Here is a 13,322-nt window from a genome sequence, read left to right on the forward strand (position 1 = left end):
TTCTGGAATACATAGCAGATTGGGAGTATCTATTAATTCCTCTAATCAGGACAGGTTTTCAGCTGCAGTGGGGCTGCTCTTGGACTTTTTTTTTTTTTTTTTTTTCCGGAACTGGGGATTGAACTCAGATCCTTGCATTTGCCAGTACCTTACTCTTTTTACTAGTACCACTGGCACAAGCCTTTTTGGCTTCAGGTTTCTTCTCTTTAGTGTCTTCCCCAGCCCAATTATCATTTCTTGAAAATAGCTTTAATATCTAGTTAATATCATTTGGAGTGGGAATAGGGAAACACTTCTGCTATTACGCATTTTTGTCTAAATTCATTGCAAGCATTTGAGTCAGGATCTTGTGATTGTCCAAAGTGGCTTCCAAACATAGACCACAAGAGAACAGATTATTCTGTCTAGACAGGAGTGAGGTTCTTTATAGGCAGCAATAGAAACAAATAGGGAATTGGTTTGTTGGAAATAATGGCCCAGTGACATTGAAAAGGAACAGGAATGACTGATTCTATTTCTCTTTCTGATTATAGAATCAAATTGTTCTGTAACTACAGTTACTTGACATTCAGCTTTTGTGGTTGCTTTTGTTTTTGTGGTACTGGGGATTGAACTCAGGACCTTGCCCTTGCCAGGCAGGCACTTATTCTACTGAGCTATCTCCCAGTCCTTGACATTCAGTTTTTGAATAAGAACTTTTGTTTCTTTTTTAAAGATAGGGTCTCACTAGGTAGTTCAGGTTGGCCTTGAACTCACTATGGAGCCCAGGCTGGCCTTGAACTCTTAGATCCTAAGTCTCTTGAGTGCTGAAATTACAAGTGTGGGCCACCATGCCTGGTGCCAGAACCTTTTATAATTTTAGGTTCCAGTCTTCAGTTAGTGTTCCTGAAATAGAGAAAAATTACTCATAAGTATAGCTTTTAAGCATCTTGTTACATGTTGATCTAATAGAAATTCAAGTTTATTCTGAATACAATGGTGGTTGCATGTTTCTGAGTCATCAAGGTTGTGTGGTGGTGGTAGTGGGTGGGAGGGATTGAATCCAAGACTTTCACATTGAACAACATCCCCAGCACTTTTGGGGGGGGGGGATTTGGCTATCTGGGAGAGGGTCTCACTGTGTATTTCAGATTGGCTTTGAACTTACTTTGTAGTGGTCCTCTTGCCTTAGCTTCCCAAGTGCTGGGATTACATATGTGCTTGATGACACTGGGCCCCAGCCCTTTTTTTGTTTTGAGATGGTGTGTCATTAAGTTACCTACTAAGGGCAATATGATCACCCTCATCACAGGCTTTGATCACAGGCCTGTGCCACCATGACTGTGTTACTCTTAATAGATTTGGAATAGATTTCTGAGCTCTTTGAGTGTGTGTAAATATAATAGTTATTTCCTGAGAAAGCTCAGCTGTTTGCACTTTACACCAAGGCTGATTTTTACCCTAATGTGGCTTAATATCATCCATGAGGTTTGTCTTGGTCTTCTTGCCAGAAGGCCAGAATAGGTCTAGGAAGCCACCACTTCCTCTGGAAAACTGCTTGGCAAGGCAGGCATGGTGGTGTACCCCTGTAATTCCAGTGTTCTGGCAGGCTGACTCAGGAGGATAGTAAGCTCAAATTCTGCCTGGGCATTTAGTAAGACCATGCCTCAAAATTAAAAAAAGAAGGATTGAAGATGCAGCTTAGTTCAAAGGGCCTTAGGTTCAATTTTCAATACTGTGGAGAAATAAAACCTGCTTGGTAGGGAGTTAAGTCCCTTCTTGTGACCTGAATCATGGAAGAGGAAGCGTCCTCTGGTGCTGCTTCACTTAGACCCTTTGAAACCTCATTTTCTTTAAATAAATAAAGAAAGAAGAAAAGAAACCTCATTTTCTTATAGCTCCTTCCTGGTTAGGGTTAGGGTTACTATTACTCAATGGTCCATATTTTGCTGGAATTAATGGTCTCAAGATTCCCTCAGATTCACAGTAGATTATTGAAGTAAAGAGTACCTGAGTTTTGACCTGTAGGCATGATGCGGGCATTTCTTTCATCCCCATCCGTGTTTTAGGAGTCATAGTACTGGCTGGTGAGAGGTATATACAGCTAGCTGACACTTGTATATCTTTTTTTTTTTTTTTTTTTTTAATTTTTTTATGTATTTAGTACAGGGTCTCACAACATAGATTGGACTTGTGGTAATCCTCCTGTTTATGGCCTCCCAAGAGCTGGGATTACAAGTGTGTGCTACCACCCCCAATCTTAATCCTTGCAGTGTGCCCTGGGGGCGGGGCCAGCACAGCTGGCTCAGGGATTGAACCCCCCACCCCTGTGTTTGTCTAAGCCGGTGCTTTAATCCACTGAGCTATCTGGCTGGCCCACACTTGTATGTTATTATCTCATGTAGGTCATTGAATTCTTGGCAATTGCCACTAAAAGAATAAATTCATTCTACTGTAAGTATTACAAAGTAATAGTACTCTTTTTGTTTGTGTGCTTATTTGCAGTGCTAGGTATCAAACTTAGGGCCTCATATATGATAGGCAAGCATTCCAACTCTGAGCTAAACCTCCAGTTTGCTTTCATACCTTCTTTTCTCAGCAGAAAGTAACTTCACTGGAATAGTCTGTCTGAATTTGTCTTTAGCATAGTTGTCATTTATTTTTGATTTTATCAGAGGGTCATGTTGTTATCTATTGATAGACTTTGTTATGGCTCCTAGTATTACTGAAAATAATGAATCAGGCTAATAAGCACAGTGTTAAAATTTATTGACCTTCTTTAAATAGCAGTTTTATTTTGAAAATATGTAAGATCACTTAATAATATTAGTCAGGTGTGATTGTGCGTGCCTATAATTCCAGCACACAGGAGGCTAAGGTAAGAGGAGGATTGCTGAGGGTTCAAGTCCAGCCTGGACTGCATAATGAGTCCCGACAACCTGAACTACATAGCAAGGGAGACCCTGTCTCACTAGTTCTAGGCTCCATGGATCCAAGAGAGGTTGCCTGACTATTGTGCTTAGCTTAAGGGGCCACATAGACCATCTGTGGTAATGAAAGGAGGTGACTACTAGACATGGCCAGGGCTTTTCTGGCTTCCTGAGGAGCTCACTGCCTTTGCTAACACTTGGTGTCTTGGATAAAAGAAGACAAAAAAGATTCCAGCTAGGAGCATATGTCTATTACGTTTTTTAAAAGTATTAGTAGCCAAAAATTATATTCAAAGTTAAAGGTTAAAAGTTTCATCTTTTTATTTTCAGTAGTGGTTTTTTGGAATGAATAGTTTTGCTAGGGCCACAGTTAGGAGACATATCATCAATAATTCAGGAAATGCAGGCTTGAAGTCTCCACGAGCCTTGAAAAGAAAATACTTTGACAACATACATGGCCTCTTACCCTATCATGGAAAGGAAATAGGTGCACTTATCCTAATTGAAGTAAAACTGAAAAAAAAAAAAAATACCCAACTCCTGAGTTACTGTTTTTTTTTTTCAGATGTACTTGTGCTATGGGACAGTAACCATACTCACTGATTGCACAGGCTGTGGCATTAATTGTCCTCTGGGCTATGCCCCCTTTAGTCTCCAGTTGGGGATCAGTTTAACTCTAGGGGTTGTCACACTTGGTTAGTGTTTCATAATTAGCTTACTTACCAATTAACTAGATATTATGGCTATAACATGTATAGTAGTAGATGCTTATCATTTGCTTCCTTAATGCTGAAATGCCAACTTCTTTCTACGTCAATAATCATCTGTAACATTCCTTTCAATAACTAGATAGTAGTCTATTGCATGAATCTGCCATATATTATCTAGCTCATTCTGCTGGACATTTAGGTTATTTTAAACTTCTTACTGTATTAAATAAACCAGTGGCACACATATCCTTCACCAGTTCCTCTGGAAGAATTTCTAGAAGTAGAATTACTAGTTCAAATTATCTGAGCAAGTCATGGTATCATACAGCACCCAAGAGGCTAAGGCAGAAAGATGCCTGCAAGTTCAAGGCTAGCCTGGGCTACATAGTGAATTCAAAACCAGCCTAAACTACATAATGAGACCTTGCCTCAAAAACTAAACAGTAATAACAAATCATCTCTGAAGCTTTTGAATACAGAATACTTTTGAGACTGGGCGTGGTAGTGTGTGCCTGTTAACCTAGCACTTGGGAGACTGAAAACAGGAGGATCACTACAAGTCTGATCTGTGTAGTGAGACCCTGTAGACCCTGTACTAAAAAGGTTAAAAGAAGAGTGCTTTTAAGCGGTCCCTAAAAGATAAGAGCCCACAGTTTTTTAAACTATTTTTGCAATTAGAATTTATAGAATACTGGGAATTGAGTTTTAGACAAGATTTGGAGATTTATTATTTTCTGGGGGTATTTTTGTGGATTTGTTTCTTTCTTTTTTTCTGCAGAACTGGGGATTGAACTGAGGCCCTTGCACTTGCCAGGCAAGTGCTTATTCTATGAAGCTGTCTCCCTGGCCCCTCTTTTTTGTTTTTGTTGTAGTTTATACAAGGAAGTGAAGGTTTGGAAATTTTCTGCAAACACAAGGCCTAACTACTTTGTGTATATGGCCTCCTATGGCATGTGAGGGAACACATATATGTTTCATCTCCTTTTAAATTTTTTGTTGTAGTGGAGACTGAACAGAGCTACATTCCCTAGTCCTATTTATGTATTTATTTATTTTCATACTTTGAGTCTTGCTAAGTCACTAATTTGCTGGGCGAGGCTCAAACTTAAGATCCTCCTTCCTTGGGCTCTACAAAAACTAGGATTGCTGGCATCCAGCACCATGCCCAACCCCATATCTCTTGTGATTATAGTTACCAGTTTGTTATTTGCCATAGAAGAGGTGCTTTGGCTTAAATATCAAATGAAATTTTCTTGGAAGGATCATTAATTAAAACAAAGATAGAAGGGCGGGGGAGATAGTTCAATAGTATAAACTCCTGCCTGGCAAGCAGAAGGTCATGAGTTCAGTCTCTGGTACTGCAAAATAATAATAATAACAACAACAACAAAGAAGAAGAAGAAGATCATAAAAATACCAAACTTAAGGGTCTGGGAGTTATAAGCACCTACCTGGCACGCACAAGGACCTGAGTTTGATCCCTGACCCCATAGACCCTGGAACCCTGCGTGCATCATGCTGGCCTCAGAACTGGACATGGTAGAATGTGCCTGTAATCCCAGCATGTGGGAGGTGGAGACAGGAGAATCACTGTGAGTTCAAGACCAACCTGGGGACTACAAAAGTGAGCACAAGGCCAGGCCGAATTGTATAGCCAGTCCCTGTGTCAAATAAATAAATAAACAAAATTTTAAAATTACCAAGATTATAAGGGTCTGAATTTGAAAGGCAAAGTAGAGTCAACAGAAAGAATTTGGAAATTAAACCTAAGTTTTGGATGGACTTCATTATACACATCTCAAATTGTGGAGCACTCTGAACGAAACTCCTGTTATAATTTGATTTTTTTTTTTCTTTCTTCTTTTCAGGTATCTCATTCTGTTGCCAAACTTATATTAGTTAATTTCCACTGGCAAGTCTCAGAGATACTGGACAGGTAAGATTGTTAGAGGAGAGGAGATGGGATTGCATATAGCTCTCTTCTCTGCCCACTCACCCACTGGTGATCATTATTTACACTTTGGAGCATATTCTTTTTATGTGCATATTATAGGATTTAAATACTAATATTACATCTCTTTAAATTATAAACATTTTTCCATTATCATCAGCATATTCTCCCAAGGGGTTGGTTTTCTTTTTTTTTTTTTTTTCATTTGTTTGATCAGAAATGAGCTCAGGATCTGTGCTGCCAGGCAGGCACTAGGCCACAGAGCTAAATCCCTAGCCCCATCTTCTTTATATGACAATGTTTCATTATATAGGTGTTCCATACTGTTTTCCAAACTGTGCTTCTATGCTGTTGTTTTTTGTTGTTGTCAATTTTTGGTTTTTTGCTATTGTGTGTGTGTGTGTGTGTGTGTGTGTGTGTGTGTGTGTGTGTGTGTGTGTGTTTTAACAGGGTCTCACCATGTAATTCAGGCTGGTCCTGAACTTACTATGTAGCTCAGGCTAGCTATCCTCCCAGGTCTGCCTCTTGAGTGTTGGAATTAATAGGCATGTGCCACCACATCTGGCTTTGATTTTTTTTCCAAAAAAGAAAAAGGGGGGAAAATTATATATGTTTATTTTACTTATTTGTTACAGGGTCTCACTGCACAGTTCAGACTTGTAGTGATTAGCGCTGGGATTACACGTTTATACCCATTTTTGGACTGGCACAGTACACCCAAGGGTTCCAGGGATGGAACTTGGGTCTTTGCGCTTGCCAGGCATGTGCTTAGACCACTGAGCTATCTCCCTAGCCCTCCAGCTTTGATTTTTAATTGGTGCCCTTCTAGATGACACTTCCAGTTACTGCACTCCCAGTACCCTGGTACTAGGGATTGAATGCAGGTCTTTAACATTGAGCTACATCTCCAGCTCCTTTTTTTTTTGAGATAGAGTCTTGCTAAGTTGCCCAAGCTAGGGTTGTACTTTTGATCCTCTTGCCTTAGTCTTCCAGAGTATTGGAATTACAAGTATGCTCCAGTATCCTTGGCTCCAGTAACCCTGGCTCCAGTTACTACTATTGGATACATCAAGTGAGGACCTTATTGTTAATACATCACATTAATGGTTTTTAGAATATCAGCCACTTTACCATCTACTGCCATTGCCAGAGGGTATTAAGAGTATTCCTTCATACTTCTCCAAAGCCAGAACTTTCAAGCCATAGGTCCTAGAGTCTCAGATGTCTTGGTAGTTGTCAGGAAAAGGCATCCTCGTGCATCTTCTGGAAAGATCTCCTCTGCCCCACCCACACTGGCAGGTGTCTAGCTCAGTATTTTTCATCCTCAGCACTATTGACATTTGGGCCTGGACAGTTGTTGGTTTGTTTATTGCTGTTGTTGTGTTTTTGTTTAGGGTTTTTTGTTTTTTGTTTTTTTAGTATTTTTGAGACAGGATCCCGCTATGCAGTTCAGTCTGGCCTTGAGCTTACTTTGTAGCCCAGACTGCTCTCAGAACTTTGCAGCAATCCTCCTGTCTCAACCTTTTGAGTGCTGTTATTACAGGCATGTGCCACTATGCCCACCTGGACAGTTATTTTACTGTGAGGGAGTACTATGTGAACTATAGGATGTTTGACAGTGTTCCTGGTCCATATCCACTTGAAGTCAGTGGCAGTATTATATCCAAGTCCTTGACAACCAAAATTGTCTAAAGTATGTATCAGATAATCCATGATGAACAAAATAATAACTATTATTATTATTTCTTCAAGACAGGGTCTCACTGTGTAGTTCAGGCTGGCTTCAAATTTTCTTTTTTCTTTTTTAGGGAAGGGTCCACAAGGTGTTCAGGGACTTAGTACTAGATCAGACTCGTAGTGATCCGCCTGTTTACTGTTTAATCCCAAGAGCAAGGATTACAGGCCAGCCTCACCACACCCAGTCTCAGTTGCTGTCTCAGCATACCCTGAAGGCAGGGCCAGCACAGCAGGCTCAGGATCAAACCTCTGGCCCCTGCGCCTGTTTGCAGGTGCTTTAATCCACTGAGCTATTTAGCCAGTCCTAAATTTTCAAATTCATGGTGATCCTTCTGCCTCAGCCTCCTGAGTGCTGGCATTACAGATGTGTGAAACTGTACCTGATGTCTAGGGAATAAAATTTCCCCAAGTGAAAAGCACCATATTACCACTGCCTATTAACACCATGGTGGATTATTCTTTTTTCTTTTCATTTTTGGTGATTTGAGACTGGGTCTTACAATGTAGACTAGGCTGACCTCAAAGTCATGGCAATTTTCTTGCCTCAGCCTCCCACACAATGAGATTACAAGCGTGTACCACCACATCAGACCAACAATGGATTTTTCTTTCTTCCTATGTTGTAATTCCATTTATGTATCTACAAAGGAAAGTTAAACCTTTTCTCCTTTGAGGTAAATATAACTGAGATGACCATACCAGCTTAGTATGCTCAAAAAAGGGCAACTCATTCCTGTCACTACATTTACATTTTCTGTACTCAAGAGCTGAACATAGGGAATTACAGATGAACTTCCACAATTGATATAGCTGGAGCCACATAGATTCTGGTAATGGGTTATGTCTGACTGCCCAGTCTCTATCATAACTTGGGAGTAGAGATTTGAATAGTTAACGTTAAGAGTTAGCAAAGCACAGGGACCACGGTTCAATCCCCCAGCACCACATGCCAGCCAGCCCCGCCCCCTGGTGGGCTGAGCTGGCCACGCACGCGCGCGCATACACACAATAAATAAATAAATAAACTTTAAAAAAAAAAAAAAAAGAGTACTAGTGTGAGAACTAGGAATGAAACAGTTCCTCAACAAAGATAGGTAGAGGTAGGATTCTGACTACAAACGGTAAGGTGGTGACATGTGGTGCTTTTCAAGCTGCAGTAAGTGGTGTCTTGGAAATTTATCTGGGCTTGGTGTAGCACTTTTATTGCCACATGATAATTCTGTTTATTTTTAAACATATTTATGTTATGGCTTTTTCCAGAAGGGACTGAAATTTTACTATTAAAAAATTTTTTTAGAGAATGGGACCAGCCAGATGGCTCAGTGGACTACCTGCTTAGGCAGGTACAGCAACCAGGTCCAAGTGTACCCTACCGACCCTACCCCCAGAGCACACTGAGACTGGGCATGGTGGCGTGTGCCTGTAATCCAGCACTTGGGAGGCTGAAAACAGGAGGATCACTATGAGTCTGATCTGGTAGTGAGACCCTGTAGACCCTGTACTAAAATACATTTAAAAAAAGAAAAGAATATATATGATCATAGAGCAGTCATTTTGGTATCCACACAAACGACCATCTGAAGCTGGTCATGATAGTAAAGGCCTGTAATTCTGGCTGCTTAGGAGGCTAATGGAGGAGAATCATAAGATCAAGGCCAGCTGGGGCAATAATGGCAAATTCAAGCCCAGCCTGGGTAACTTAGTGGACTCAAAATATATATATATATATATATGGAAGATTGAAGATGTAGCTTAGCAGCTGGGCATGGTGTCACACGCCTCTAATCCCACTGCTTGGGAGGCTGAAGCAGGAGGATCATTGTGACTTCCAGACCAGCCTGGGTTACAAACTAAGCTTAAGGCCAGTCTGAACTGCATAGCGAAAAGAAAGAAAGATGGATGGAGCTCAGCTTTCAGGTCCTGGATTCAACCCCCAGCACCATGTACATGAATACATACATACATACATACATACATGAATAAATTAATGGCTTGGACTGTAGCACAACACTTCCTGTGTTCAATCTCGAGTACAAGGAAAAATAAAGCCAGGCTGTGCATATACCTATAGTCCTAGCACTTGAGAGGCTGAGGCAGGAGAATCACTAAGTTTGAGGCCAGCCTGAGTTACGTAGTGACCTCAGAGCCAGTTTGCACTATGTGACAGAGACCCTGCCTCAAAAAAACAAGACAGAAAAGAAAGAAAAGCAATAACAGCCTGTCCCTTCCTACACAGAGGCCTATGGAGATAGTTCAGCCTGTCCATATCCCCTTTCTTCATCCCAAAGGCAGCTAGTGGCATTGAACCGAGTGTTTAACTTTCCTAATCACTCTTACATTATACATTTTAGTTGTATGTTTTGGGAACTATATAGATAGGGAATTATGCTATATGTACTTTGTAAATTAACATGGTTACTTTTTATGCTATCTTATCAAAGAATATGTGTTCTTTCTCTGGTCAAGAAAGTCTTTGTGAGGTTTTTAGTCTTTTTTTGCTGTTAAAAAAAATGCAACTCTGAAAACTGTTGTAGGTGACTTTACTTTTTTTAATTTTTCTTGATATCCCATAACTTTTCTAAGGCATAAAAGTAGAGTTTTTGAGAGAGGAAAGGGTTGCAAAAAGAATTGAAATGTGTTAACATGCATGTACCAACTCCCCACAAGAATGTAATCGCTGTGTACTGCAAATACATACTAATAAAAATTAATATCAAAAGAGTGAATTTCTGAGTTGTAGTGTATGTGTGTCTTCAACTTTATTAGAATTATCAGGTGGTTTTCTGAATTAATCATGTTACTTTACACTCTTACCAGTGGCATATCAATGTTTCTGCTTGTCAAAATTAATTTTGCAATCTGATGGATATAGTGGGATGCGACTTTTTTTTTTCCAGTGTCTTAGATTATCAAGGAAGTTAAGTATCTTTTATATGGTTAGTAGCCTTCTATGAAATGCCCCTGCTTTGCCTTTTTTTTCTTTTTTTTTAAAGACACAGAGTCTTGTTATATAGTTTAGGCTAGGCTTGAACTCACCATGTAATCCAGGCTGACCTTGAACTCAGGGATCTCTTTAGCCTCCCAAGTGCTGGGATTACAAGTGTGTACTACCTGAAGTGTTTAAATGTGCCATGATTTACCAGGCATTTTGTGTTTTCTGTTTTCTGTGTTTAGGAATCTTTGCCTATCCTGAAGGTAGAGTTTCTTTCTGTATCTCCTGAACCAATTTTTTTTTTTTTTTTTTTTTTTTCTGTATTTTAGGGAAGGGTCAAGTTGTTCAGGGTCTCACTACTAGATCAGACTAGTAATGATCTGCCCATTTAATCCCTCCCAAGAGCTGGGATTACAGGCGCACGCCACCATGCCCAGTCTCAGTTGCCATCTCAGGGCACCCTGGGGTTGGGGCCGGCATGGCAGACCTGGGGATCGAACCCCCAGCCCCTGTGCCTGCTTGCAGGCACTTTAATCTGCTGAGCTATTTGGCCAGCCCTCCTGAACCAAATTTAATGCAGATCTGGTCTACTATAAATATTTTCTTCAGTCCCTTTGAAATAGTACTTTCCTTATACCATTAAACATTTTAAAAATTGAAGAAGGAAAAAAAATCTTTGTTTTTAGATAAAGTTTGGTTGGTTCTATGGAGAGGTAATTAGAGATAAAGGCAGTTTAATGTGATCATGCTACATGATGCTCTGTCCTATTACTGTTCAAATGTAAAAATATCTTTCATTTTCTGATTTTATTCATTTCTTCTTTTGTAGATATAAGACCAATTCTGCTCAGCTGCTTGTAGAGGCTCGAGTTCAGCCTAATCCATCAAAATATGTGAGTTTCCTTCTAGAGTCTTCTCTCTGGATGCATATGGTTCTCACTGTGGCCTGTACTAATATCACTGAGAACCATTTATGTTTTGCTTCTCAGATAGCATACCCAAAATACTTGCTGAGGCTCAAGTCTTCCATTTCTGTTACAGTTTGAAAAGTTGGAGGTGGGGATGTAGTTCAGTGGTAGAGCACATAGCTAGCATACTCAAAACTGTAGATTTCATTTCCTGTACTGTCCATTAAAAAAAGTTGCCTCATAAATAGGCAGTAACTAATTTCTTGTCTTTGGGCCCTTTGTAGCCTTACTTTACCTTCTTTGGCTTCACACAACCTTCATTCCCTTCCTTCTGGTTTGTTGGTGTTCCCAAGATCATTGTGTACTTCTGTGACATTGCTTGTGCCTTCCCTGACCAAGAATGTTTGAGCTATATTCCTACCTTTGATTGTCGGAATGAAATTTACCTTTAAAGACTCAAATCAAAGTTACCTTTTCACAAAGCCTGTTTGCTATGATGACTGACAGCCCTCCACACTTAGATCTAATAATGTTTTTACACTTTCTTTTTCTTTTTTGTGGTGCTGGAGATGAAACTCAGGTCCTCCAACTGAGGGTTTTTGTGGTTTTTTTTTTGAGATAAGGTTTTATGAAGTCATTAAGTTCTCCAGACTGGGCCAGAATCTTCTTGCCTCAGTCTCCAGGAGTGGTAGAATTATAGATGTGCGTCACCATACCTGGTGTATCTTTACATTTTTGGGGGGATGTTATAATAGCAAGCTCATCTTATTTCTCTCACCATAGGAACTGTTTTAACAGTGCATAGCAATTTTCTTTATATCTGGGAGATCAATGAACATTTATTTTATTTTATTGAGAAACAAGTATCAATGAGACAGTTTCAAAGCTGATTAATAGGATAGTTTCAATAATTAATACCTTGTACCTTGTTATCTTAGTGGTTATCCATAATACAAGAAGCAGACAGGATATCCTGTCCAAATACCGTTAGTATAAATCTTTCTTCTCATTGAATTAAGCGAAAGTAGCTGTATATCTATCCTAACTATTCTGTATATACAAACACAAAATGGTCCTTCCTTTGTATCCCCTTTTTTTGTTTAGTCCTGTCAGAGATGGGTATTCTATTGGCATCTAAATACTATAGGTGCTTGAATTCAGCCAAACAATCCAACACAGTCCAGCAGTCCACAATAGTAGTGGGTTGACCACAGAAGTTGTTGACTTGAGCCTTTTACAGCTCAGCATATTGATATGGCTTTACTTTATATACCTCGTTTTTATACTTTTCTGCTGATGGTTAAGAACAAGATAAATCAAAACCTATATAACAAGAAGTATAACTATTGTATCTGATAAGGTCAGTCAGGTACCCTCAGGATTTATCCTGTAACCCCGTACCGCACTTTGTACATCCTTTGTGGTTGTCAGACATGTGGATGAGTCACGGCCATTGCTTAACCAATTTGCTTTCTGTGAAAGCCTGAGAGAATGTTTTCTCTCCATGTGACTCTCCTTAGGCACACTATACATCATCAATCACATTCCTCTGTGGCTCCATAATCTCCTTGATCAGAAAATTTGGGGTACAACTGAGTTACCTGGTGTTACAATACAGGTTCTCCTATGTCCTGAGTCTTTACTAACCTTGAAAGGCTAGGGCCAAAATGTTGGCTGACCTTGCAGCCCTTCCTTTTCTCCAATTTTTAATCTGCAAACTTAGGCTGTTAACCCTCCAGAAGAGAAGCTTATTATTACCCTACAACATATGCAGTTCGGTTTACCCTATCTGTCTAAATATCAAACATCTTAGGCATAACATGGAACAAGTATTTTCCATCAAGTATTGATGTGTTGAACTTTGAGTCCTTATAGAATGTGAAGAAAAAAATAATTTTAAAAATAGGTATAAACACATATTTTTGCATAGAAATTTAGAAATCTAACCATATGCAGCATTGTAGCAGGACAGTCCTGTGACTTTTTTTTTTTGTCTTTTTTTCATTTATTACCCTTTATTTAAAGAAAAAAGAAAACTTTTACTTGAGAGACAGTATGGTAATAAAATGGTATGTCGGGCTGGAGAGATGGCTCAGTGGTCTAAAGCACCTACTTAGAACAAGCTTAGCAAAAGCATCAGGGACCGCGGTTCAATCCCCCAGCACCACATGCCAG

At 39.7% G+C, this 13,322-nt stretch overlaps 1 protein-coding gene across 4 annotated transcripts in view; it reads left to right on the top strand.

Annotated features, from left to right (window-relative positions):
* The window catches only part of Arih2 (ariadne RBR E3 ubiquitin protein ligase 2), a 93,626-nt gene that overhangs the window by 65,194 nt on the left and 15,110 nt on the right, over positions 1-13,322 (top strand). For all 4 annotated transcript variants that reach the window (XM_023705770.1, XM_023705772.1, XM_023705766.1 and 1 more), the window contains 2 exons: positions 5,488-5,555; positions 11,069-11,132. In XM_023705770.1, the coding sequence (XP_023561538.1) occupies positions 5,488-5,555; positions 11,069-11,132 (132 nt within the window). The remainder of the gene's footprint in view (positions 1-5,487; positions 5,556-11,068; positions 11,133-13,322) is intronic.

This window comes from Octodon degus, unplaced genomic scaffold, assembly GCF_000260255.1.
Source record: "Octodon degus isolate 3935 unplaced genomic scaffold, OctDeg1.0 scaffold00008, whole genome shotgun sequence".
Classification (NCBI taxonomy): Eukaryota; Metazoa; Chordata; class Mammalia; order Rodentia; family Octodontidae; genus Octodon; species Octodon degus.